General features: G+C 34.7%; 4 protein-coding genes across 4 annotated transcripts; 1 reads left to right on the forward strand and 3 right to left on the reverse strand.

The window, feature by feature from the left end:
* Positions 1 to 329: 329 nt before the first annotated feature.
* LOC117787659 (carbonic anhydrase 2-like) lies at positions 330 to 2168 on the reverse strand. Its single transcript, XM_034626237.1, has 4 exons — positions 1976 to 2168; positions 1388 to 1860; positions 1106 to 1336; positions 330 to 1039 (listed from the first exon to the last, which is right to left on the reverse strand). The coding sequence occupies exons 1-4, from the start codon at positions 2016 to 2018 to the stop codon at positions 800 to 802; spliced, it is 987 nt and encodes a 328-aa protein (XP_034482128.1). The 5' UTR covers positions 2019 to 2168; the 3' UTR covers positions 330 to 799.
* A 686-nt stretch (positions 2169 to 2854) lies between these two features.
* Positions 2855 to 5044, reverse strand: LOC117787458 (carbonic anhydrase 1-like). The gene is made up of 4 exons (XM_034625996.1): positions 4849 to 5044; positions 3718 to 4184; positions 3438 to 3665; positions 2855 to 3366 (listed from the first exon to the last, which is right to left on the reverse strand). The coding sequence occupies exons 1-4, from the start codon at positions 4919 to 4921 to the stop codon at positions 3121 to 3123; spliced, it is 1014 nt and encodes a 337-aa protein (XP_034481887.1). The 5' UTR covers positions 4922 to 5044; the 3' UTR covers positions 2855 to 3120.
* A 1311-nt stretch (positions 5045 to 6355) lies between these two features.
* LOC117789157 (carbonic anhydrase 2-like) lies at positions 6356 to 10096 on the reverse strand. Its single transcript, XM_034628221.1, has 4 exons — positions 9909 to 10096; positions 7399 to 7865; positions 7117 to 7344; positions 6356 to 7052 (listed from the first exon to the last, which is right to left on the reverse strand). Exons 1-4 carry the CDS (start codon positions 9955 to 9957, stop codon positions 6807 to 6809), a joined length of 990 nt encoding a protein of 329 aa, XP_034484112.1. The 5' UTR covers positions 9958 to 10096; the 3' UTR covers positions 6356 to 6806.
* Positions 10097 to 19961: 9865 nt separating this feature from the next.
* On the forward strand, positions 19962 to 22221 carry LOC117789156 (opsin, ultraviolet-sensitive). The gene is made up of 3 exons (XM_034628220.1): positions 19962 to 20230; positions 20960 to 21285; positions 21341 to 22221. Exons 1-3 carry the CDS (start codon positions 19962 to 19964, stop codon positions 22219 to 22221), a joined length of 1476 nt encoding a protein of 491 aa, XP_034484111.1.
* Positions 22222 to 23396: the final 1175 nt, after the last annotated feature.

Genomic DNA, 23396 nt, shown 5'->3' on the forward strand with positions numbered 1-23396 from the left:
TTGCGAGCATATTTAACAAGAAACAAAAAAAGCTGAAAACCAAGCACACAAACAAACAACATGAGCCACATCATTTGGCAAAGTTATCGGTTAAGATGTAAGATTGTAAAGGGAAAAACCAGGCGTACATATTTATATATACATATACAACATAAAAATAAAAATCACATGCAGCTATATATGCATCTGCTAAATATATAAAATAGTATATATATTTCACACAAAAACAAAAGCATATACACAATTCGATGATAATGATAAAACAAAATAAATTATTAAAAACCTGTAAAAACTAAGTAAAGCAAAATAAAATTAGTTACATTAGTTACAAATCCAAGCACCGTTCATTTAAATTAAAGCTTTTTCTCTGTAGGTATTAAAGGTAAATGTAAAGGGCTTCATTTAATGGCTCTTCCTTCACTTTCAAGTCGCTTGACCACGAATATAGTAAGAAACTGTTTCTTATTTGTTTATTGAAAAGCAAGTAAAGCTACTACAATATACACATATTAAGATATACAATTAACTAAAGTTGATTGATTAAAGTTGAAGATTTCTAACTATGCAGAATATGTTCAATGACATCAATTTGTAATTCCTGAAGTATTTAATAGCCATACTTTGGACCCAGCCTTTAATTGCAGCATGCGCTCGCAACCTGCGACAAATAAACAAACAATTCCAGTGTGCGACGAGTAAGTAAAATAAAAGACTTAATTAAAATTTGGAGCATGCAGGCAATGTTTTTAGCGCAAACAAATTCCTATGCGGACTGAAACGTGGTATCAGCCAATCAATTCTAATTAAAAGCAGCAAAAATATTGCCCCTGAGCAGCATGACCAGACTGCAGCCTAGTAGGATAGCCCCACTCCCAGTATCTGTAAAACCAGCTCCATTGTGTGGCGAAATCCAGCTTTTTTCAATCATATCATCGTTGACGAGGTTCTTGTAAATTACTCGATCGTTTAGAGGTTGAATTGGACGGAAATTATTCCTCATATGCTCATTATTGGCCGTCAGTTTCCGAAAGAGATTCAACTGTAAGATGAACGTAATTCTTATAAATGTATATCATGTGATGCATATATATATGTATATATTTACCTGGTACTCCGATAAATCTATGGGGTCCTGGTAATCTATCCAGATAATTCTCTCAGCGCAAGGTGGCGTTGTCAATGAACCTACATAAGTGTAATAGTTCATCGAGCTCGCTGAGAGAAACTTCATTAGTGGCAGCGGTAGCTCCAATTCCGTAGAACTGCCCTTCCTGTCTATTAACGATAGCATCTCCACGAACTCTCCATAATGAGGATTATGCAATTTTTTATTAACCTAATGATTGAGTGGTTTAGTATGAGCTTTAGTTATGCTTTAACTTGTTACCTTAAAAAAGAAAGCCAATACGGCAATACCAAGTTCCTGACCTAATGCGCTTTGAAAGTCTATGTAATCCAGATTACGCATTACCACATGCATTTCAGCGGGATACCGATGATTGTTTATCATATCCTCACTCCCCACAGTATCATTCTCACCCCAATGAAAGTGAAACTGCTCGAATTGAAAGTCCTTACCATTTGAAGTATTCAATGGACCGCCCGATACTCGAGGCTCCTTGCCCGGCTCAAAGCTCATTGTGACCAGGACAGTGTGTCCATTGTTTTTCATGTGTACGGCTTTGGGCTTTGCATCGAAATTGAAGTACTTAATTTCAGGGTATGATATCTCTGCGACGTGCAGCTTATCAATATTAATAGGACTCTGATGCTTGCCACTGCAACGCTTGTAATCATCTGCCCAATGTTGCGGTCCTTGTTGGCCATCATACCCAAAATCGTTTCCAGAGACAATGAGAACTATGACAATGAATGCAAATAATAAAAAACAATGGTAAGCTTTATTTCTTTGTCAATAATGATCTTATTGTATTTAAGCTTTGGTCAACAATAGTTATATTGAATTGATACTTACCACAAGCAAAAATTATTGCACTTTGCAATCGAAGGTTCCACATTTCGTAAGTTATTCACTTTATTTGGACCCGTGTTAACTCGCCAAGAGCGATAGCTCAACTTAAATTCAATCCGACAAAGTAGTGACAATTTGTCATTCAACTAAATGTTGCCTGGAAACTCCAATCACAGCCTTATTTTTACACAAAGCTTACAGTCCCAGCGGAGAAATTATTCACACAAATATATAGTTACAGAGTAGTATTTTACGTGCTGGTTTTTTTAATTAGTTAAAGCCATTATATATCGATCTTAATTACTCCTCATTGACCCAAAAAAAAACAGCTGATCATTGCCGAAAATATCGGAAGCATCCCATCAAATATTCGATATCATGCTTCAATTCGAAGGACCAGCTGGAAATCTTTAAAAGTTCAGCTAAGGGTATTTTGCCTGCTTATCTACACCACTAATCAAAGTTTTTATTAATCAGATACATTAACGCGACTCTAGGTTAGAGAAAACGTGACCCTATCTCTGCCTGCCATCGGTATCTGGAGAATACTTGGATCAGTATCTGATGGATACTTAAGCTAATTATAATGCTTTTTATTTTGATATTGCTGCTGATAACTACAAAGTAATTGGAAACCCTTTCAAGTTTATTATTCACGGATAATTATAAATGCTGCTGATTCATTGCAAAGATTCTATATTTAAATGTGTTATTAAATTGTTTGAGTAATTTTTTTATCGTAAAAAAAATTGATTAAAATTATTTGGGTAATGAACAAAATGCAAAAAACAATATTCCACACATTATTTTTTTTTCTTGCAGTAGAAAACATTTACACAGTTCCAAGTATTCGATAACAGTTTATCTCAATCTCTTTAATTAATTAATAGTTACAGAAATATTCAATTCATATTTATGGAGGATAAGATTACAAATCGCTAGGTGCAATCGCATAATAAATACTTATTGATTAATTAAATTTTAATTAGAGCTTAGTTTTACCAGTAAATCAAATTATAGCATTCGAGGTTATTTAGAGATCCTAAACACTTGTTTATTATGTATTCCGCATTGGCTAACACCCAAATCGAGATTCAAAGTCTCACTCCGTCGCAATCGGGTAAGCAAAGTTTGGTAGTTCAATATAATTAAAATTTCGTGCATGTAAATAATGAATTAATTACATAGCAGACCAATATGAGGACTATGCCTCCGCCTTTACTGCATTTTTCAGCTGCATTATCGGCATTTACAAAGGGAATAGCACTGTAGCCAAGTTGAACAAACTTCCTAGGAACATTCTCATAAATAATACGATCGTTGATCGGTTGAGGTGGTCGGAAATTATTCCTCAAATGGTAATCGTGAAGCGTAAGTTCCCGAAAGTGATTTATCTGTCAAAATATATATATATTATTTATTTTATTTTGTATCTATATTTTTTGTATTTATTTTTGTATCTTACCTGTTTTTCTGATATGGGTATGGCGATTTGAAAATCTATCCATACCACTTTCTCTGCACAAGGAGGTGTTGTCAAGGAACCTACGTAGCTATAATAGCTTACTAAGTCCCATGAAAGAAATTTACTTAGGGGCAGCAGATTCTGCAAGGTAATCCACATGCCCTTTCCACTAATGATCGATAGACTCTTAACAAATTCTTCATAATTTGGATTATCCTCTTCGTCAATCTAAAGATACAATGTTTGTACTTTTCATATATTAATTTTGACTCTTTGTTACCGAAAAAAAGAACGCCAACACAGCAACACCATGATCCTGACCCAAAGCACTTTGAAAGTCCTTAAAGTCTAGACTCCTCATTACCACATGCAGCTCCGCAGGATAGGCATGATTGTTGACCAAATCCTCACTTCCAACTGTGTCATTCTGACCCCAATGAAAGTGAAACTGCTCGAATTGATATTGCGATTTGCGTTCCAATGGACCGCCCATCATGCTCGGTTCCCTGCCCTTCTCAAACTTCATCTTGACCACCACAGTGTGACCATTGTTTCCCATGTGTACCCTTTTGGGGATGACGTCGATGTTATTATATTCGAGGTCAGGGAATTCCTTCTCCACGACACTTAACTCATCAATATTAATAGGGCTCTGGAACTTGCCACTACAGCGCTTGAAATCTTCGGCCCAATGTTGCGGGCCGTGCTGACCTTCATAGCCAAAGTCCTGGGCAGAGACAACGACAACTAAAAAATAATAGAAGTGCATTTCTGAGTAGTTTAATTTAGTCAGCAGTCTGTGCTGTCAATGTCTGTTACGAGTAGTTAATTGACGTCTGTGGGCAACAGTTCCCTTTGTTATGATTGGTATCAGATGTCATTAGCAATTATTCGTTCAATTAGCATTGATTAAGTAACAATAAACGTGTAAGTTTCGTAGTTATCTGTTGATTATGTACTTATGACTATAGAATTTCACTTTTCTAAGCTGATTTAAATACAAGTCTCATCTGCTGTTAATTAACAAATATTTATGTTGATTTTTGGAATCCATTCCGATCTTAACTTTACTTGTATAATCTCTTTTATCAGCCTCTAAGCTAGAAAAATTTTGTGATTCATTTAATGTTGAAGTTTGTCGAATTTAACACTTCAGAAAAGATAATCATACTTGTAACGAAAATAAGTTATAATTTCATAATTTATCAATTAAAATTTTTTAAAAAGTCAATTTAATTAACTGTTGCACGATTCTACGGACCTTTTATTAAGAGTACACAAATTTACAAAATAAGTTAAGCAAATAAATGGCCTTTGTTTGCTAATTATAAACAAAGTATTTGGTCTTGTGACTGCTCTTAAAAATAATTTTAACCTTTGATAAATAATATCATATTGAAAAGCTGCTTACCACGATTTAAGATAAATGTCACAGTAGCACAAAATGCAATTTGTTTGATGCCACCAAATGTAAGACTCCACATTTTGCCAACTGAACACTTTCCGTTAATGACTTAAACTGAAACTTTACACCCGTAAGTTCCAAAGAAAAACTACACGATTCCAGCCAATTTCAATCTATTAGTGCTAATCCGTCAACTGCGGTCGCACAACTACCGTTTGGTCCGTACGTTGTCAAGACTTATATCAATTGGCCAAAGCTGCACGAATGTTACAATTTGCAGTTGGCTTAAATTGTAGTGCAACCTAAATCCCCACATCATCGTAGTGTCAATTCCTGAGGGGAAAAACAGCAGATACCAAATTTAGATAAATATATTTAAAACAAGGGCGTATTTGTATTTTCTTTCAAAAGCTCTACTTTAATTTTAGACCGATGGTTTATTGGGCAATCTTCTTAGAATTTTTCGTAGCTATCGAATTTAACAACCGTTTTGTCTCAAAAAAAAAAAAATATATTATATTGCTTATAGGAATGTGTGTTCTACAAATCTCTTAAAGCAACCCAAAAGGTGATGTTTCTGAAACTATGCAAGCAATGCTATCAAGTAATAAAAATATTTTCGAGAGATTAATTAAAAATTTGTATTTATTGATGTAATTGAAAGTATTTTTTAAAACTTTAGAGGTTTGTGCCAAGATTTGTGGTGATATTATAAAAAAAAATATTTTGGAGCCCCCCTTCGCTTAAAGCTACCTATGCCCTTGTATATTTATAAATCAGATACTTTACGCACAAGTGATACTTTTAAATACTAGACATTTTAAACAACTCACTGTTAAGCTTTATCTGTTAAATTCATTCTCATTCTAATGTGCATTGAGCTTTGAGCTTTTTAAGCATTGTCACCTCAACTATCAATATTTTTTATACTCTCTGTACTTGTCAATATGTGTGAAAACCATTACAAAAAAGGCGTGTTCGACCGCATAAAGTAAATTTTTTTTATCAGAGTAAGAGAAGTTGATAGCTTTCTACTGATCTGTGACAGATCAGCTTTCTTGATAAAAGCTAAAATTTAACTTCAAATTATTCAAAAGCGTTCTGAAAAGTTGTTTTAAATTGTATGAATTAATTAATAATGTTCGTGCGTACTTTAAACACTTTATATGAGTAAGGTATATCTAACTGCGAAAGGGTAAAGACAGAACAGCTGCTTAGAGTTCAACAAGCAACTCTAGTTAAAGGAGCTTTTTTCTGTTGATCTATAAAGTTTATCAAACTTTTTTCGGACACATTAAAGTCATGGGCTCAGAGTATTAAAATATTTCTATACTATACTCACTCAACTTTATTATAACCTTCTCAGCAGCCTTCTACGCATTGTGTGATTACTTAAACTTTGTACCTTGAATTCTTGATATCATAACTTTTGCTCACATATATACTTAGTCACTTACCTAACCTCAATCGAAGCTGTAAATTATTATTAAACAAAGAACTGCGCTTAATTTTCTTGTAGATAAAGACGCACTGGCTTATATTTATTTATTGATAGTCAAACATATCAAGAAATATACTCTACTTATCTTATAAATCACAAGGTGCAGTAACACGAACTTAATGAGTGGAAATTCAGTGATGACTTTAAATTAAATATGCTTAAGGCACAAACATCATCATCATCTCATCAACTCTTACATTTATGAGCTTTTAATCAGAATCAGGTGCCATGTGCAACATACATTATGTATAAAGTGCCACATTTAAATATAATGCTTAAAGTAGTTATTACTCGCACTTCTTATTGGGTCAAGTCCCGACTCACGTCCTCACAGCGACAAACAAGCAAACAATGCCCGTGTGCAGGTTCAGTTGGGTAAATTACAAGGCTTAATTAAAATTTTGAGCATGCGAGCAATGCATTTAACACAAAACAAATCGCGATGCGGTCTGGGTCATGGCCTCTAATTAAAATCCAGTAAAATATTTCGCTTAAACAACACCAGAAGGCTGCCTAGCAGAAGAGTCAATCCCCTTTTTATTGTGGAGCTCGTATTTCGTTCCAGGGGCGTTTCGCCCCATTGACTCTTGGCATGATCAAAGGGAATGGGAACCCTCTGGTAAACCGTGCGATTGTTAAGTGGTTGAGTTGGCCGGAAATTGTTCTTCAAGTGGTCATCATTTTCGGTCAGTAAACGAAATTGTTCCAACTGTGAATAATATTAATTTACCATATATTTACATTTACTTATTTAAGGTAGGGAATGAACTCACCTGGTTCTCCGATATGGATATGGGCTCGTGAAAATCAATCCAGACCACTTCCTCGGCACAGGGTGGCGTTGTCAACGATCCAACGTAGCTGTAGTAATTAACCGGATCCTTGGAGACATAACTCATCAAGGGCAGTGGAGTTTCCAAGTCAATGGACTTCCCTTTCCGGCTTATAGACGGCAACAACCTCGTGAATTCCGAATAACTGGCACTCCCGATGTTTCTGATCTATTGACACAATAATTATTGCATATTCACTTCGGTTTTAATTAATAAAATTACGTTGAAGAAATAAGCCAACACGGCAATACCATGATCCTGACCCAAAGCGCTCTCAAAGTCCGGATAGTCCAGACTACGAACGACGACATGCATTTCCGCCGGATATGCTTGATTGTTGATCGTATCCTCACTTCCAACTGAATCATTCTCACCCCAATGAAAGTGAAACTGCTCAAATTGATAGAAAGCCTTCGTTTCCAATGGACCACCCCTCACACGTGGCTCCTTGCCCTTCGCAAAGCTCATGGTGACCAGCACAGTGTGTCCATTGTTGGTTATGTGTACGGCTTTGGGTATGGAATCAAAGTTGTAGTACTCAAGATCGGGATAATCCTTTTTCTCCACTTTCAGCTCATCAATGTTAATGGGACTCTGGTACTTGCCACTGCAGCGCTTGTAATCATCGGCCCAATGTTCCGGTCCGTGCTTGCCTCCATAGCCAAAATCTTGGCCAGAAACTGCGACAACTGTCAGAAGAGAAATACAAATTAAATCCATCAAAATTTGTTGACGCGCATTCATTAAACTTGCTAATTGCTCGGACAATCGGTGACGGTGATATCGACCAAACCCTACCAACAAATATTTGTCTACGCTCTCCGATTAATTTGCTGACTATTTTTGGTATCACAGGGGCGACTAAAAATAGGTGTCTGTTACCCTTGATAGCTTGTCTAAATATTTATTGTATTCATTTCGTCGTGTCTGGTATCAATTTGTCGCTTGTCGTCTGTTGATTTTATTGTCTCTAATTGATAATTACCCTCACTTTCTTTACCCATTCATGTGGTTTGAACATGTATCATAGGTCAGGCTTTAATGTGCATTCAATTAGCATTAATTACACATTGATTATATAACAATTAACGTGTAAAGTTCATAACTGTTTACATCTATAATTACGCCGTGACTTTTCATGAACTGCTTTAAATAAGAGACATATCTATTTATCTATACAACAATGTTGTCAGTTGTCTTGTCAGGCAATAACCTGCCCAAAATACCTATTTGTTAAAGCAACCCGTAATTAGCATACATATTTTTCTGTAACGTATTTTCCACCTAAGAAATAATTTATTGGCAATTGAAAATGTGTTTTCTAGCATTGCAGTTTGTCATTAGGAGTAAATTTTTAAATGTTCAGCAATGACAAATAAAAAAGCAAGTAACTTATCAAAGATCGATCAATCGAATATGTATTCCCAAAGTCAACTTTTTTTAAAATTATCTCTGAATAAAAAAAAGTTGCACTTATTTACTCACGTGCTAATGCCGTAAATTATAATAATTTTAAATTAAGCGCGTCTAATATATGACAATCCCAATTTTATAACCCTCAAGAGTGTTAGACTAGGAGATATTCTACGAATTTTGTTTTTTCACTTTTTCATATTTTTCTGTGATAAAGTTCACAATTTAATTAATTAATATGTATATTTGAAGATATATGATTTTAAAAGAAATGCCATTATTTATTATTTGTTATTGTCGATTTTCAATAGAGAGAGAAGTATGAAAAACTGAACGTGCATTTTAAATATTTGTATAAGAACATTCAGCTTACAAAATTAAGCAGCTTATACAGACAAACTGATCGATCAAATTAAATTACTACAGGATATACAAAGAAACAAACAGTTTAGCTAATTCTACATAGACTAGGCACGCAATATACTCTTCTCTGTTTGAATTCAGGTAATTTGTTAACCATTGTATTGTAAATTAGAAAATTAGACAAATTTTGTAATTGGATAACAAGCTAGATGTTTTGTAGTTTTTATTTCTATAATAAATTAACTGTTGTTACCAACGCTTTACAGACACAAATAAAAGACGAGTTTCCGGTTAGCCGTGTGCTGTAAATACCAATACAATTATCTATATATTATATTACACGAGTGACTGGACATTTCCAACTAATGCCACGGGACGTGACGGAGACGTACTTTGCTGATAATGATGAGTAATCAAAAGAAATCAAACTAACAATCAGCTGACCTATTTGTATATCGTATTTAAATCGTTAACTTCAACGTGGACAGCGAGTCGACGTCTGATTTGTGGAAAGGTTTGGGTCAGACATGTTGTGGACGTGATTTTGATTTTACAGAAAGATAATTAACCTGTGTTAATTAGACGTGTGCCACATCAAGGACAAATGATTAAAACTTGACAAAGAAAATCTATAAAGGTTGATTTTTTACACAATCTTCATGTAATTTATTTTATCGATGTGGTATTTTTAATTATTACCTATTTAAAATAAAGCGTTATGAAGATACTTTAAAGAATTCCATTTGAACAAAAATATCTATATTACTTTCACAACGAGTAAATACAGCTTTAAAACTAATAAAAACATCTTTAAAGCAATCAAAATACACTATGCAATTTGTACACTGGTAATAAACAATGTGTTTTAGCTAATAAAAAAATATACAAGTATCTTATCTCATCACTTATCACTTTAAGAACGTTTCCAAGCAACTTAATTCTTAATTGTTGCTCACCACAAGCCAAAATCAATGTCACAGATTCAAGGCTCCACATGTTGCACATATAAAACACTCCACAGATCACACTTTCCAATGAAACTAAATACGTAGCAATAACCAATTAGTTGAGGAACTAACGACCACTTTAAAAATCTGTTGGATTGTCTGTCTGTCGCTGTTCACCCGCTAAATGCGGTCGCTCAACTGCGGCATATTCCCGTATGTCGTTGAGACTTATATCAATTTTGCCAAAGGTGGTTGACAGTTGCTGTTTTTGTGGTTCGCTATCGACTAAAATTTAATTGAATTGAAACTCAAATCGGGCCCTTACTATTTATGAAATGACATCGACAACGACAGCGACATTGGCCTCTGTTCCCCGACGGCATTATGGAATATACAATTTAAACAAAGTTGTCAATGGTCAGCAGTATGTAGAAATTTACTAGAGCTGCAAAAACTGCGCCTTTCAAGTCACGCAAACTACCCATGAGAATAACCTTTTAAATATTTTACTGAACTATAACTTAAAATAAAAGTATTTGATTAATTTAAGAAAACATTTTAGGATCATTAGAGAATTTAAACAAAAAATAATGAATAAATTGCAAAAATGTAATGTATAGTTAGTAAAATTATTTGTAAAACATAATATAACTAATAGTGACTAGTGCCATAATTAATAAGCTTTAGCTTGTAGCATCAGGATATAATAAAAAATGAATAATTAAATAAATAATTAAAACTTTTATTTTATAAAAATACTTCCTAAGCATCACAGCGTATCAATATTTAACACATCTCTATTTCAATCAGTTATTTTTCTACGTTGACAACTTTTGAATAAGTAATGCGTATGCGTGTTGAAAATGAGAGTTGCTTAAGTGAATACTGTTTGTACCCATTGTAATGAACAAAGCCTAAAACACAAATTGAAAACCAAGAAATTTTAGCTCACAGTACATTGTATGTTTATCTATAAGGTCAATCACACTCTATTAGAATCTTGCGGATACTAATACTACTTACTTATAATTAAACACGTTCTTATCTTCGTAAACCATTTGTATCTGAGGGATACTTAGACTGATTGCACTGTATTTATCTTTGAATTGCATAGCAATTGAGAACGAACAAAGTCATTGGCACTTGCTTTAAAGTAATAACGAAAAATTCCACTATAATTAACTGCTCATTTAACTGTGTTGTTACATGTATGGCAGAAATCCCCCTGTGCTATAATTTTGGTAATAAAAGTGAATAAGTCAAGTAGCTTAAGGTCAATTATAGCGCCAATGAATATGCAATCTAATTACAAGTTATTTGTTGCACATTGTTCGATAATATGAAGTTGCTGTTGCAGAAACCTAACTCAATGAAAAGTTAACAAACTTATAAAGTGAATGTTTTGATGTACTAGCTTTCGATAAGTTTTAAAATTGATAGATAACGCGAAAGTATGACGTCATTAGTTTTAATGACTCATAAATATTGTGTTGCTGTCCCTCTCTGAAGATGATTTGGCAATGGAAACTTTACGCTATTTTTTTGTGATTTTGGTTGACTTCAAACTGATTTATTTGCATAGCTGTTTAAGTAGATGTATGTGTTAGGCATTATCCACAGTAAGCCAACTTCCAAACAGTTCAGACAGTTGTATGATTGTCTGCGATTTGCCTTTAAGAAATCTTCTGAAAATACTAGCAAAAAAGCACTTACATTTATCTGCGATAATACACGTATTGTGACCAGGTAGCACAGCTTGACAGCTCTCTTCATGTTGCTCAAGTCACTAATTACTTTGCGGGTAATGGCAAGGTGAAGAGTAAGTGCTTTCTGCTCGCGCTTTGAACTCAACGCTAAAGCCAGAAAAAATTACAACATAATTCGTGTGTATTTATATTTGTGTATAAGAAATTGTCGCCTTCTTTTTTAAGTTCCACAAGGCAAGACTTTTAATTTTCGGCTGGCCAAACAACAAAGTCTGCGGCAACAGTTGAAAACGCAGAGAGTGCAAAATATAAAAATACAAATTACAAATAAAAAAACATTTAACTTTTATTAGAATTGAAATATATTTCATATATTTTAAGTTTTTAATTCAATTCAACATTTTATTAAATTATGTTCGCGGTATATCATATTTTGTTTGTGCCTTTTTTGACTTTAAATAAATAAGTAAATTGCATTAATCAAAATTATGCCATATTTGCTATGATTTGAAATCACATTAATTTTTGCCAACTTTCTATTTCCTCGCCGACTGTGAGCAGTGTTCAAAGAGCAAAACACAACTGCATCAATAATAATTAGACCCGTTTGGCATTTATAAAACTGTAAGATTAAAGTGGGTATATTAAGTCTACTTCTAGCTAAAAAATCCCCCTTATTGCGTAGCTTGTAAGCAACCCATTAAAAAAAAGGCATAAATTAACCACCCAATTTTAAGTAAATCAATTAACTGAAACGTTGCGGGTAAAATTTGAAAACTGTAATAGACTAAAGGGTATATCATTGTCTAGCAATTTTATTTATGATATGTTTGCTTTTAATTAAAGTGCAGCAGTCAATGAGTGCGGCTTGCTTTGCTCAATTTCCGCCTATTGAATGAATTGTTTCGATGTGAAAATAAAAAACCAGAGCCACACAAAACTCATATGCGAATAGACGTGAACATTGTAGTTGCAACAAATAATTCAAAATATGCGCAAATGGACGATTTAAATAACAAGTTCGCGTAATATGCGGTAAACTCGGGAATGTAAAGTGCAGGATACAATTCACATAATTGCGGCTAAGGATGACACGTTCTCGGTGAAATTGAGCGCAAATGAAATAGAACTAACTATTTAGGCATGTCCTGCTTAACCAGCAGACGACTCTTAACAGCTACATACCACAACTACATAGTTCAGCTTATAAAACCAGCCTCTTCTGACATTTGTTCAAGCTGAAGTGGACACAGTAAAGTGTGCAGAGCAAAAGTCACTTTTAATGGATTCCGAAAGAAAGAACATAAAACCAATAATATCATAACAGAGTCATTAACAAGCCAGCGTCTGTGCTGTGGCATTTAAGAGCATCGGTTCTCTCTGCAACATAAGGAAGCAAAAGTAAGAGAGCTTTTTGCAGCAGCAAGCAGCAGGCTGCATGCCTCTGCAGCATCCCAAAATGCTAAGCAACAATTTTCATTGATAAAAATGCTGGCAGTTGTGTCCTTTGCCTCAGTCGTACGCGAACCTTCAGACAGTTACAGTCGGTGTATGTGACAGATGCTGTGAACACAACTTTTTGGCGCCTCGACGTGTCAAAGCAAACAAATCCCCGGAATATTAATTGATATTACGTATACGCCGCCGAGTCTCGTGTCGATACCGTTTAACAAATAAATCAAATAAATCACAAGGAAACTTATAAATACGCATTACATTTTGCAGAAATAATTCACGGATTCAGCTCGTAATAACTACAAATAAGAAGGTCTTGCGTCTCATTGGCGACACTTGACAAAGTTTTAGTTTAAGGGCAACTTTTGCATTTGCCGCAGTCAAAATACAATTTAGGAAAGCTTAAGCGGAGTATTTGCTGCCAATCAAGTCTCACAGGTAAATATTTTCAAAACAAAGTTGTCCAGTAAACAAGAAAAAAACATAACTAAGATTTAAAGGGAAGGGAGCAACTTTTCAAAGTATTTAATTTGTGGTTGAGATGTCAATCTTTGACCCATATACGAAACACTTTTAAACTTTGAAAAGAAAAGGATTTAATAATTTTTATAAGAAATTTAATAATTACATTTTTATTGCATTTTAATTTTTATTTACCATATTTTTTTCTTAAAATAGTTTTAATATAATAAACAATCTACAAATTTAATTTTATGATGAAACTGTTCACTTCGAAACATAATTTTAGTATATTGCTGACGTGATTTCTGACGTTATTTATTGGTATTGAAAAATAGTTTCAATTTTTTTTATAAAATTCCAAACTCTGTAAAAATTTACAAGTACTTTATTTGCCAAAACGATTCTCTTTATCATAACTTTGTTACTTCTGCAGCTCAGCAAAAAGGTTTGATTGTAACCAATTTATGGACATGTTTACAGAAAATCAAAAAGCAGAAGAAAAAAAAAACAAATAAAAGTCTAGTATATGTACATACATGAATAGTAATTGACCAATGTCAAGAAATAAACCTTAACTGTCGAGCATTGAAATATAAAAAATCTGTTGCTTTTGTAGCTGAGTTTCTTGATTGAATAACTTTGCTTTGATTCAGTTTTGTTGACAAGTATTTGAAATTGGGCTTGTATTGCCAATCAGAGACCTTTTTGTAACTACAAGTTCGATAAATGGCAGCAATAGAATTTATATTCTTTTTTTAGTTAACGGATTGGATGTAAAAAAGGAACATATAATGATTTGTTGTTAAACTAAGCAGCTTAAATTGTGCAGAAGAATCAACGTGTCCGGAATTGTTAGAATAATAAACGGAAAGTAGCGATTTGTGACGGGGACAACAGCTTCTCTTCTTTCTGCTGCCTTTGTTTGTCTGACACACCTGAGTGGACGCTGAGCTTTGTAGCATTTATCAAGTTCTTGTAAACAAGTCCTTGCATCAGTCAGGCGGACTGCATCAAGTGGCCGGCCGGCTGCCTGAACAGACATGGGACAGACAGACCTGAGCTGCCCTCAAGCTGTTGGCCTTCAAGCAGCTCACTGACAACTGAAACCTCTCCGGTACGGCCTGGAGCATAGCCCCCAGTACAGTTCAGTGGGCACATACTTGTCCAACATCGTCCATATGTGGCGACGGATGATACTTGAGCTGCGACATCTACACTGGGGATGAAATAGTAATGCATTCATAGTTGGTAACTTAAAGAGCCGGTAAACTAGCGTTAAGGCCCAGCAAATTGAATAGGCTGACATGGCAAGTGCTCCACCTTTTTTTCGTGCTCTTCTGCAGATATCTTTCAATAGTTTTCATTTCGGCCTTTGCTCGGTAAGAGCCTGGTTGATGGCCGCAGCCTTGAGCCACAGTTCCCACACGTTTGAGTGGACTACAAAAACATTGCATTTATGTCAACGGGCGCGCCTCTCTGGGCGTGGTTGCAATGCGGTATAAATTGCCGCACATAAGTGAGAAATAGTGAAATGAAAACCAGCGCGAGCATAAATCAATACAGTAAATCCCAGAGTTCAGGGAATTGCGAGGGGTAATGGGGGGCAGCCTGTTGCCTAGCGAAAAAGTGGCATATTACATGCAAGCAGCCAACATTGGCCTTAGCTCAGCACAACTGAATGCACACACGGATAAGCACACACACACACACACACGCTCCAACACACACACACGCTCACACACACACACACTACGCCCAAACACACATCGACTTATCGTCATGAACTTGCGACTAGTCGTCTGTCTGTCGGAGTCTGCTATGTAGTGAAAAATTCGATTTAAGAATCATAATGTTCACTTCAAATTACTTATGAATACATTTGTGCACTTATCCATAAAATGGTACATCTCGACTTTTTTCCCTTCTTTAACATCATCATGCTCGAGTTCTGGTTAGACCCCGTACTTAACAAAAAGTATTTTTTATTAAAGTCATCAAATAACTTGTTGACAACTAGCAAATGGATGGCAAAAAATGTAAAGTTCCCAGAATTTTTGATGAAAACAAAGCCTAACACTGCTCTGTCTGTCGTTCTGTCTAAGTGTTGTTTCGCCTGTCTGTCGTTCCAGTGGTTCTCTCTAGTTAATCAACGAGTTTTTCCAAGCAGAATTTGTTAGCTTGTGCCGAAAGTAAAAGCGTTACATATTTTTTGCAATTAACGAAATTTTTCTCAAAAAAAATTTGTCCACAACAAAATGAGAAAGAGTTTAAGCAAAACATTCATTTGTTATGTTTTGCACCAATAACGAATGATTAACTACTTTATCTTTGTGCTGACTTTTTTAAAAATTTATAGAAATATGTATATTACACAGCATACCTCCATAAATAGATGTTCATATTTCACTCCTGTAGCTTATTTTTCGAGAAGCTATGTAACCTATAAAAACCATATTATTTGCTCATGAATAATATAACAGACAGTCATATTTGATTCTAAGAAATCTATACAGTCGATAACATACATATCTATCCCTATTGAAAAATTACGCAAGCCACAAAAAACAAATTTTACAAGAGACAGTTCTTTTGAATTACCGTGTGTTAAGAATCGTATGTGTTCTGTCACTTACATTATACACGTAATTGGGTGTTGGTATTTTTGAACACAATTTCGGAAAAATTTCACTTGCTTCATTTATGCAAATAAGGTTCGATATATCCTTGATCAGCATCAATAACCCAATTAATATGGCTGTAGTCATTTATCAAATTTTCTTTCCTTACTATCTAACATATTTGTTAAGCGTTGTTCTTTATATGCTGGGATCCAATAGAGTCATCAAGTTAATGCAGCTCAATTTATTGTACTTTGTCCGAAATGAACTTAATATCCACAATAATAACAATTGCAATTTAACTTTTTGCATTTAAAAATCTTTCTATCAATATTCGCTTTTTGTGGTCTATTTAAAAACAATATGGACAGCGAACATTGTATGAAACGTGATCAGAAAAAAATTAAAAATGAAAACGTTGAAAAAACATCAACGACAGACAACGAAATGAAATTGAAGCGATATTTAAACAAATAATTGTTGCATGCTTTTAGGCGTGCATTTTTGTAATTTCCGCTGCCTCACACTTTATTCAATTCCGTTTCATTTTCGCCCAGTGAAGTGCAAGTGCAGTAAATTGTTTCGGGACCCCCTTTCCATCTTCTATCTCTGTCGTATGCCCGCGGTTAGATAGTGCAGATTTCGTTGTGTAATTTAATTGTAAGTGCAGCTGCTGAAGGAGAAAGCATCTCTTCGGCTATTAGTGTTAACAAGTAGAACACACTCGTATATGGCTTAAAAAATAGCCAAAGCAAATTGCTTTGAATTGTACACGAATGCATTTAGATGACAGATGATGCGCATGATGTAATATTTTAGAAATGCACTCGTAACTTATGCGATTACATTGCATTCGAATTGGTCTAAGAAAGAAGTTCTTACAAATCAGAAGATGTAACAACCAAAACGTGATTCAGTTCGCAATGGCAAATAAAAGTGTTCTCTACAATTCGGTTGAAATGCAAATGTCCTTAAAGGGTCACGCCAGTGTGAAAGGCAATTGCAAGGAGAATTTCAGAGTGCCAATAGATGAGCAGGATAAGAAAGGAAAATTCACACTCAGCACCGGCCATTGTCATTGTTGACAATTGGCAAAGAATCTCACAAAGAAACTAACAATGGCTGCTAATTTAATTAAGAATTCGAAAAACAATAACTGAAAGCTACACTTAAAATTTAATTAATTTTATAAACATTGTGTTATTCCTTTAATTAAAGTGAATTCAGTTTTTATACGCTTTAAATCTTTTAAAATAATTTATCGCAACTGGAACTTCAAGCTCTAAAGCATTACATATATAAAGTCAAACTCTAATGCGCTTTAAATCTTTTCAGTCTATAAATATATAATATAAAATGCAAATAGTTTGTCCATCTAACACTAAATAAGTTGAAATGCCATTCACATGGCAATGATTAATTGGCCCATAAATTGTCACAGAGCCAATAACAATGAAGAGAAAACGTTTTGCATGGCACAAAAGGACCAAAAATCTGTTGAATTCCAACTAAATGTGTTTATGGTAGGTACCCTTGAATTGATGACAGAACAAAGAGCAAAGACCAAAGAGCATTTGTCGCATGCCGACGGGCTTTGGCCATTGACAAATTGGCAATGGCCAATTAGTGCCAATTATATGTACATATATTGGAGTTGTATAGTTGACAAATAAACAAAACGAGCACCATTCACAAAAATCTACAATACCTCAAAATGCAGTAACAAAGAAAGGCGCCTCTTAAGTTGTAAATAAATATAATAAGAAGACATTTGAGAGAAAAAGCCCCTGGGCCACTTTGTGTTTCCCCTTCTAGTTGAAGCAGTTGTTGCATCTACAACGTCTACAACGTCTCTACAGCTGTTGCTTTTCCTCAAGAAAGTTTTCTTGGCAGCCGATGCTCCTGGCAAGAAGTTATCTTTCAGTGCCAACAACTTGCAAGTGCTGCTTATGTTTGAGTTGCTGTTGAAGTTTAAGGTTCTCAGTTTGTGTTTTTATTTGTGTTTGTGTTTATGTTTGCATTCAGAAGCACTTACGGCCGTATAATGATTCTCACGGATGCGGTCCGGCTTTAAGTTATTTAATAAGCATTTAAGTAGATTTAATTAAAACGTTTGCTGCGCTGACGATTTAAATAATCACAGCAGAAAATCCCGATTCATGTGACATGGTCAGTACAGCAGGTGATAAATGAAATGGACTATTAAGTATGCCCACTACAAGGTCGAACACTGATTTCGATTTCCGTTTGCTTTTAAGCTGAGCAATCAAATCCAGCTTGTAAAAATTAACAAAGCAACTGCAACAACAATGTCTTAGAAGGGCGTCTGCAATCGCATTTGAATATCTGCATAAACTCGTCTATTAATAAATAAATTAAACCAAGTAAGCGCTTGTAAATCGTCTTAAATTTTAATGGCATTTCAAATTAGAGAAGCTTCCAACAGCAGTGTGTAAAGTTCTGTACTCTTGATGACAAATTTAATTTAGAGCATGTTTCTAAAGACATCTGCAGTTGCTTTCAATAGTCTCACTTCTCAAAATGTCATTATTAAATTTGTATACTAATATTTTCTAATAAAGCACTTTGTTTAGATGATTTTGAGAAGTGTGACACATTTTGTTTATTGTTAAGTGTCCAAATTTTCTGAATGGTCAAGCTCAATTAATGTACAATGTCATTAATAATAACATTACAATTACGCATTTCCATGATTATAACATATGTATACTATAAATAAATATTCATTGTTATTTCGTTTTATTTGCAGAGTGTCTTTTTATTTGTTTTGCAATTAAGTATTAAAAATCGTATTAAATATTGATTTTATTATTTAATACCCATTGAAAATAAAACGGAGTATAGTGACAAAGACATAAAAATAGAGACATACAAAGAGCTTAAGAAAGAGGATAAAAAGCCAAAAGATATATATAACATTTTAATTGCAGGATATATCCTAGTCGAGCATTTAATTTATACGATTTTAATTTTTTATTTAAAGTCAGTCATTTTTTTTTACGAAATAACAACTTCTGTTGATTAAAATGCATGGAATTTCTGTCATTTTTATTAAATAGTTCAATGAAAATTGCATTGTATTTTTGCTTAATAAAATTGTAGATTTACATTTTGCCTCATCTATTTCTGGCCCAGTTGTACGACAATGTTATTATTTTCACGTTGCTTTAGATAAAGTTTTTCTATTCGTTTCTCACCTGGTGGCTAGACCATAAAAAGTTATGCTTTCGTTTATGTAAGATAAAGCAGAAAGTTTGATTAAGTGTTAAGTGCGCCTCAGAAATCCTGCAACATCCTAACGAAAATGTGCTTCACTTTAATGAAATCACTTAGCTGGAATTATACAAATTTCTGTGCTAAATTTGATTTAAAGATCTCTTGGTTTCAAGAAATAATAAAATAAAAAAAACGAAACTCTTTAACTAAATTGACTTTAAACTCAATTACAGTTTGTCCTTAAATCTAAAGTCCTTAGTTTTAAGTTTATTTTAATAATTAATGCAATAATAGAAAAGATCAATTACGCCAAATTGCACTTTTATTTATGTTATTTTAGGACAATTGGATGGGATTAATGGAAGCCAACTGTAGAGTCAACATGCCGGTGTCCAGGTCGCTGGACAGCATTACCAATTGCTGTAATTGAGCTAATGACAAGTGAATAAATAAAGCAGAAAAATCTCTGCAAAAGTCAACTCTCCGTGCATGTCACGTGGCACAGACAACATTCAGTTGCAGCAACAATAGTTGAGTCATTTCGACGGTCGTAAATTTAGTAAAGAGTCTGGAGCAAGCACAGCATGGAGACCATCATGTCGTCATTGCCCACATTGACAACTAACGAGGGCAGTCTATGGATAACCAGTGCTATCTCCGAGGTACTGGCCAGCCGTGGCTCTGGAGCAGCGGAAAATGCAACTCTCGCTGCTGCTGCTGCCGCCACAACAACAGTTGCCGCTGCGGCGGCGGTGGCTGCAACAGCATCAACAGCAGCTGCTGCCACTGCAAGCGTAGCCAAAGTCCATGACAAGCATCCGCATCAAGTGAATGACAATGGCACAGACTTGAGGTGAGTGTGAATCTGTGTATGAGCACTGTAAATGGGTTCTGGGATTCAATTTCCTTAATTTTTCAATTTGAAGTGTTGCTCTCGGATTTGGCAAAGTGCAGAAATAGATACAGCCGTTCTTTGTCTCAAATTAAGAACAGTGAATTTGGTCGAAAAATTCAATCAGGAGTATTTGACTACGAAATATCCTTCGACCGGCCAAAAAAAAACCCAAATTCTATATAAAATAATGGTGTCTTAAATAACTTCTGATTGAAATGTTACATAATTATATTAAGAGCAGGATACAGTATACATTTTAATGACAGTATCTGTTAATATTTATTAATGCATAACAGGTTCCAAATATAAAATATTATTTAAAAAAACTAAGCAAGGACAAAAATAATGTTTTAAGTTTTTGTCTTTTGTCTTTGTATTTGAAAGTCCTAGTCCTAACACGAGTTTTATACCAATCTTGTCAGGATAGGACCAAAAATACTAAAGATATGCTAATAGTTCCTGCTAAAAATATCAAAAATACACGTTTTTCAACTCAAAAGCGGAAACTAGAAATGCATTTTATAATTATGGTTTCTTAATGAAAATTGTAATTGACCATAGATTCCGACCTTGGGTTACCATTCGTCAATTTTTTTTGGCTCATACAAATCGATGCACTCTAATATATATACTATATACTTCATAGGTTAGGAGCTGTGTATTTGTAATTTTCAAAAATTTTTAATTTAATTACAGTTCGTATCCCGGGTATATACACTATCGCGACAAATATGATCTGAGCTATATAGCCAAAGTAAATCCATTCTGGCTGCAGTTTGAGCCACCGAACACAAGCACCTTCTACATCATGGCGGGACTGTACTGTCTGATCTCCGTTGTGGGCTGTATTGGTAATGCATTTGTGATCTTTATGTTTGGCAGTCGCAAATCGTTGCGAACGCCGGCAAATATATTGGTCATGAATCTGGCGATTTGCGATTTCCTGATGCTGATCAAATGCCCGATTGCCATTTACAATAACATCAAAGAGGGTCCGGCACTTGGGGATACAGGTAAGTGTCATGAAGAATTACTATTAGTTTTTTAACAGTTCTCTCGCTTCTGCAGCCTGTCGGATTTATGGATTTGTGGGTGGACTTAGTGGCACCTGCGCCATTGGAACACTCACAGCTATAGCTCTGGATCGGTATAATGTGGTGGTGCATCCACTGCAACCACTCAGGCGCTATTCACGACTGCGATCCTATCTGATTATCTTTCTCATCTGGTGCTATAGTTTTTTGTTTGCTGTGATGCCTGCGCTGGATGTCGGATTGTCAGTCTATGTGCCCGAGGGTTATCTGACGACCTGTAGCTTTGATTATCTGAATAAGGAGACGCCGGCACGCATCTTTATGGCATTGTTCTTTGTGGCCGCCTATTGTGTGCCACTTACTTCGATTGTCTACTCCTACTTCTACATACTCAAGGTGGTATTTATGGCCAATCGTATACAGTCCAACAAGGACAAGGCCAAGACCGAGCAGAAGCTGACGTGTATTGTTGCTGCCATAATTGGTTTGTGGTTCATCGCCTGGTCTCCCTATGCCATTGTGGCCATGATGGGTGTCTTTGGCCTGGAGCAACACATTACGCCACTGGGCTCCATGATTCCAGCGCTCTTCTGCAAGACGGCTGCTTGTGTGGACCCCTATCTGTATGCCGCCACGCATCCAAGATTTCGTATCGAGGTTCGAATGCTCTTCTATGGACGTGGTGCACTTCGACGTGTGTCCACCACTCGCTCGTCCTACATGACACGATCCCGATCCTCCTTCACGCACCGTCTGCGACCCTCGTCGGGGGAGTGTGAAACCCGCAATGATCCTTACGTCCTGAACAACAATCTGATGATGGTGCCCGAGGAAACCGAAGAGAATGAGGAAATTATTGTTGTCGCCGAGATAAATAATTTCAATGGCACAAACATGGAACAGAGTAAGTTTTAAGGTTACTTTTGCAAACGAAAGTTATCTACTTAAGCATTAGGGAAACAGCGTGGGATCGTGATAATATTTAAAAGAGCTACAGCTAAAATTCAAGTATAGAGCTTAATATTATTTTTTGTATAATTGTGAATATTAAAATAGATATATCAATATACACGTCTAGAAAGTTAAGTTCCCATTTAAATAACTATAAGCTATAAATATAAATATATAATAATAATTTACTTAGCTCTCGATGTTTGCTTTGTTTCAACCATTAAGCAAAGAAATCTTTAAACATATCTGAGTTAAGTAACTGCGAGGAATTGTACCAATTACATTTGTAGAAATTTCTACAAATGCTGTGGTATTCAGACATATTTCGCTTCCCGCTGAGCATTTCAATTATAAAATAGAACGAAATGAAATACTTAACCATTGTCATGTCTACCATTTGATGTTGTCGCGATTATTATTGTTAATGTCCTGCGGCGTTTTTCCTACTTGAAGATAATAAAAGCTGAATGTAATATATGTATAGGTAAATATAAATACTTATTACCTGATTGTGTATACACTTATGTATGTGCTGCTTTTGTATGTATATATATAAATGTGAAGAGGTGGTCAAGTCGTGATAGAATACAAGTGAAATGAGCTTACGATGTATTTGTTAATGTCAAGGGAATACTTATAATACTCATACCCCAAAATAGAAGCTTCTAAGTCTAGCTTAAGTCATCTAGTTAGTATGTGGCATGTCAAAAGAGTTGCAACATTGGTACAAACAGAAGTGTATCTTGTGGATACGTAATATGATATAATACGTAATTTCAGGGAAAATCAAAATAATCACACAATAATACAAACACTTGAGGGCAAATGAACGAGTATGAATAAATACCTAATCGTATTTGAGTTACATTGAATTCGCATAATTCCGAGTCAATAAATTCATAATTGAAATGATAAGCTTATTGACATTTCTGTGAATTAGTAAGAAAATGTATCAAATCAAACTAAAATGACAAATAAATCAAAGTTTGTATAACCAAATAAATTATTGTAATTTAGATGTATAACTGCTATAATTGCATATTAAATTTAATATTTACATACATATATATTTATATTTGTGATAGACAAATTATCATACTTTTTTTTTGTCAATATTGTTGTAATTCTTTCGTATATTT

The sequence above is a fragment of the Drosophila innubila genome (genome assembly GCF_004354385.1).
Source record: "Drosophila innubila isolate TH190305 chromosome 3L unlocalized genomic scaffold, UK_Dinn_1.0 0_D_3L, whole genome shotgun sequence".
Classification (NCBI taxonomy): Eukaryota; Metazoa; Arthropoda; class Insecta; order Diptera; family Drosophilidae; genus Drosophila; species Drosophila innubila.

What these genes read in the sequence shown, in the direction of transcription:
- LOC117787458 (XM_034625996.1), bottom strand. Translation starts at nt 4,921, where the DNA reads ATGTGGAGTCTTACATTTGGTGGCATCAAACAAATTGCATTTTGTGCT. An exon ending in GACATTTATCTTAAATCGTG is followed by an intron (nt 4,185 to 4,848) that starts GTAAGCAGCTTT and finishes ATTATTTTTTAG; the next exon opens with TTGTCGTTGTCTCTGCCCAG. An exon ending in TGTTGGCGTTCTTTTTTTCG is followed by an intron (nt 3,666 to 3,717) that starts GTAACAAAGAGT and finishes TTGTATCTTTAG; the next exon opens with ATTGACGAAGAGGATAATCC.
- LOC117789157 (XM_034628221.1), bottom strand. Translation starts at nt 9,957, where the DNA reads ATGTGCAACATGTGGAGCCTTGAATCTGTGACATTGATTTTGGCTTGT. An exon ending in GACATTGATTTTGGCTTGTG is followed by an intron (nt 7,866 to 9,908) that starts GTGAGCAACAAT and finishes CTCTTCTGACAG; the next exon opens with TTGTCGCAGTTTCTGGCCAA. An exon ending in TATCCATATCGGAGAACCAG is followed by an intron (nt 7,053 to 7,116) that starts GTGAGTTCATTC and finishes TATTATTCACAG; the next exon opens with TTGGAACAATTTCGTTTACT.
- LOC117787659 (XM_034626237.1), bottom strand. Translation starts at nt 2,018, where the DNA reads ATGTGGAACCTTCGATTGCAAAGTGCAATAATTTTTGCTTGTG. An exon ending in TGCAATAATTTTTGCTTGTG is followed by an intron (nt 1,861 to 1,975) that starts GTAAGTATCAAT and finishes TCATTGTCATAG; the next exon opens with TTCTCATTGTCTCTGGAAAC. An exon ending in TAGATTTATCGGAGTACCAG is followed by an intron (nt 1,040 to 1,105) that starts GTAAATATATAC and finishes TTCATCTTACAG; the next exon opens with TTGAATCTCTTTCGGAAACT.
- LOC117789156 (XM_034628220.1), top strand. Translation starts at nt 19,962, where the DNA reads ATGGAGACCATCATGTCGTCATTGCCCACATTGACAACTAACGAGGGC. An exon ending in GACAATGGCACAGACTTGAG is followed by an intron (nt 20,231 to 20,959) that starts GTGAGTGTGAAT and finishes AAATTTTTAATT; the next exon opens with TAATTACAGTTCGTATCCCG. An exon ending in TCCGGCACTTGGGGATACAG is followed by an intron (nt 21,286 to 21,340) that starts GTAAGTGTCATG and finishes TCGCTTCTGCAG; the next exon opens with CCTGTCGGATTTATGGATTT.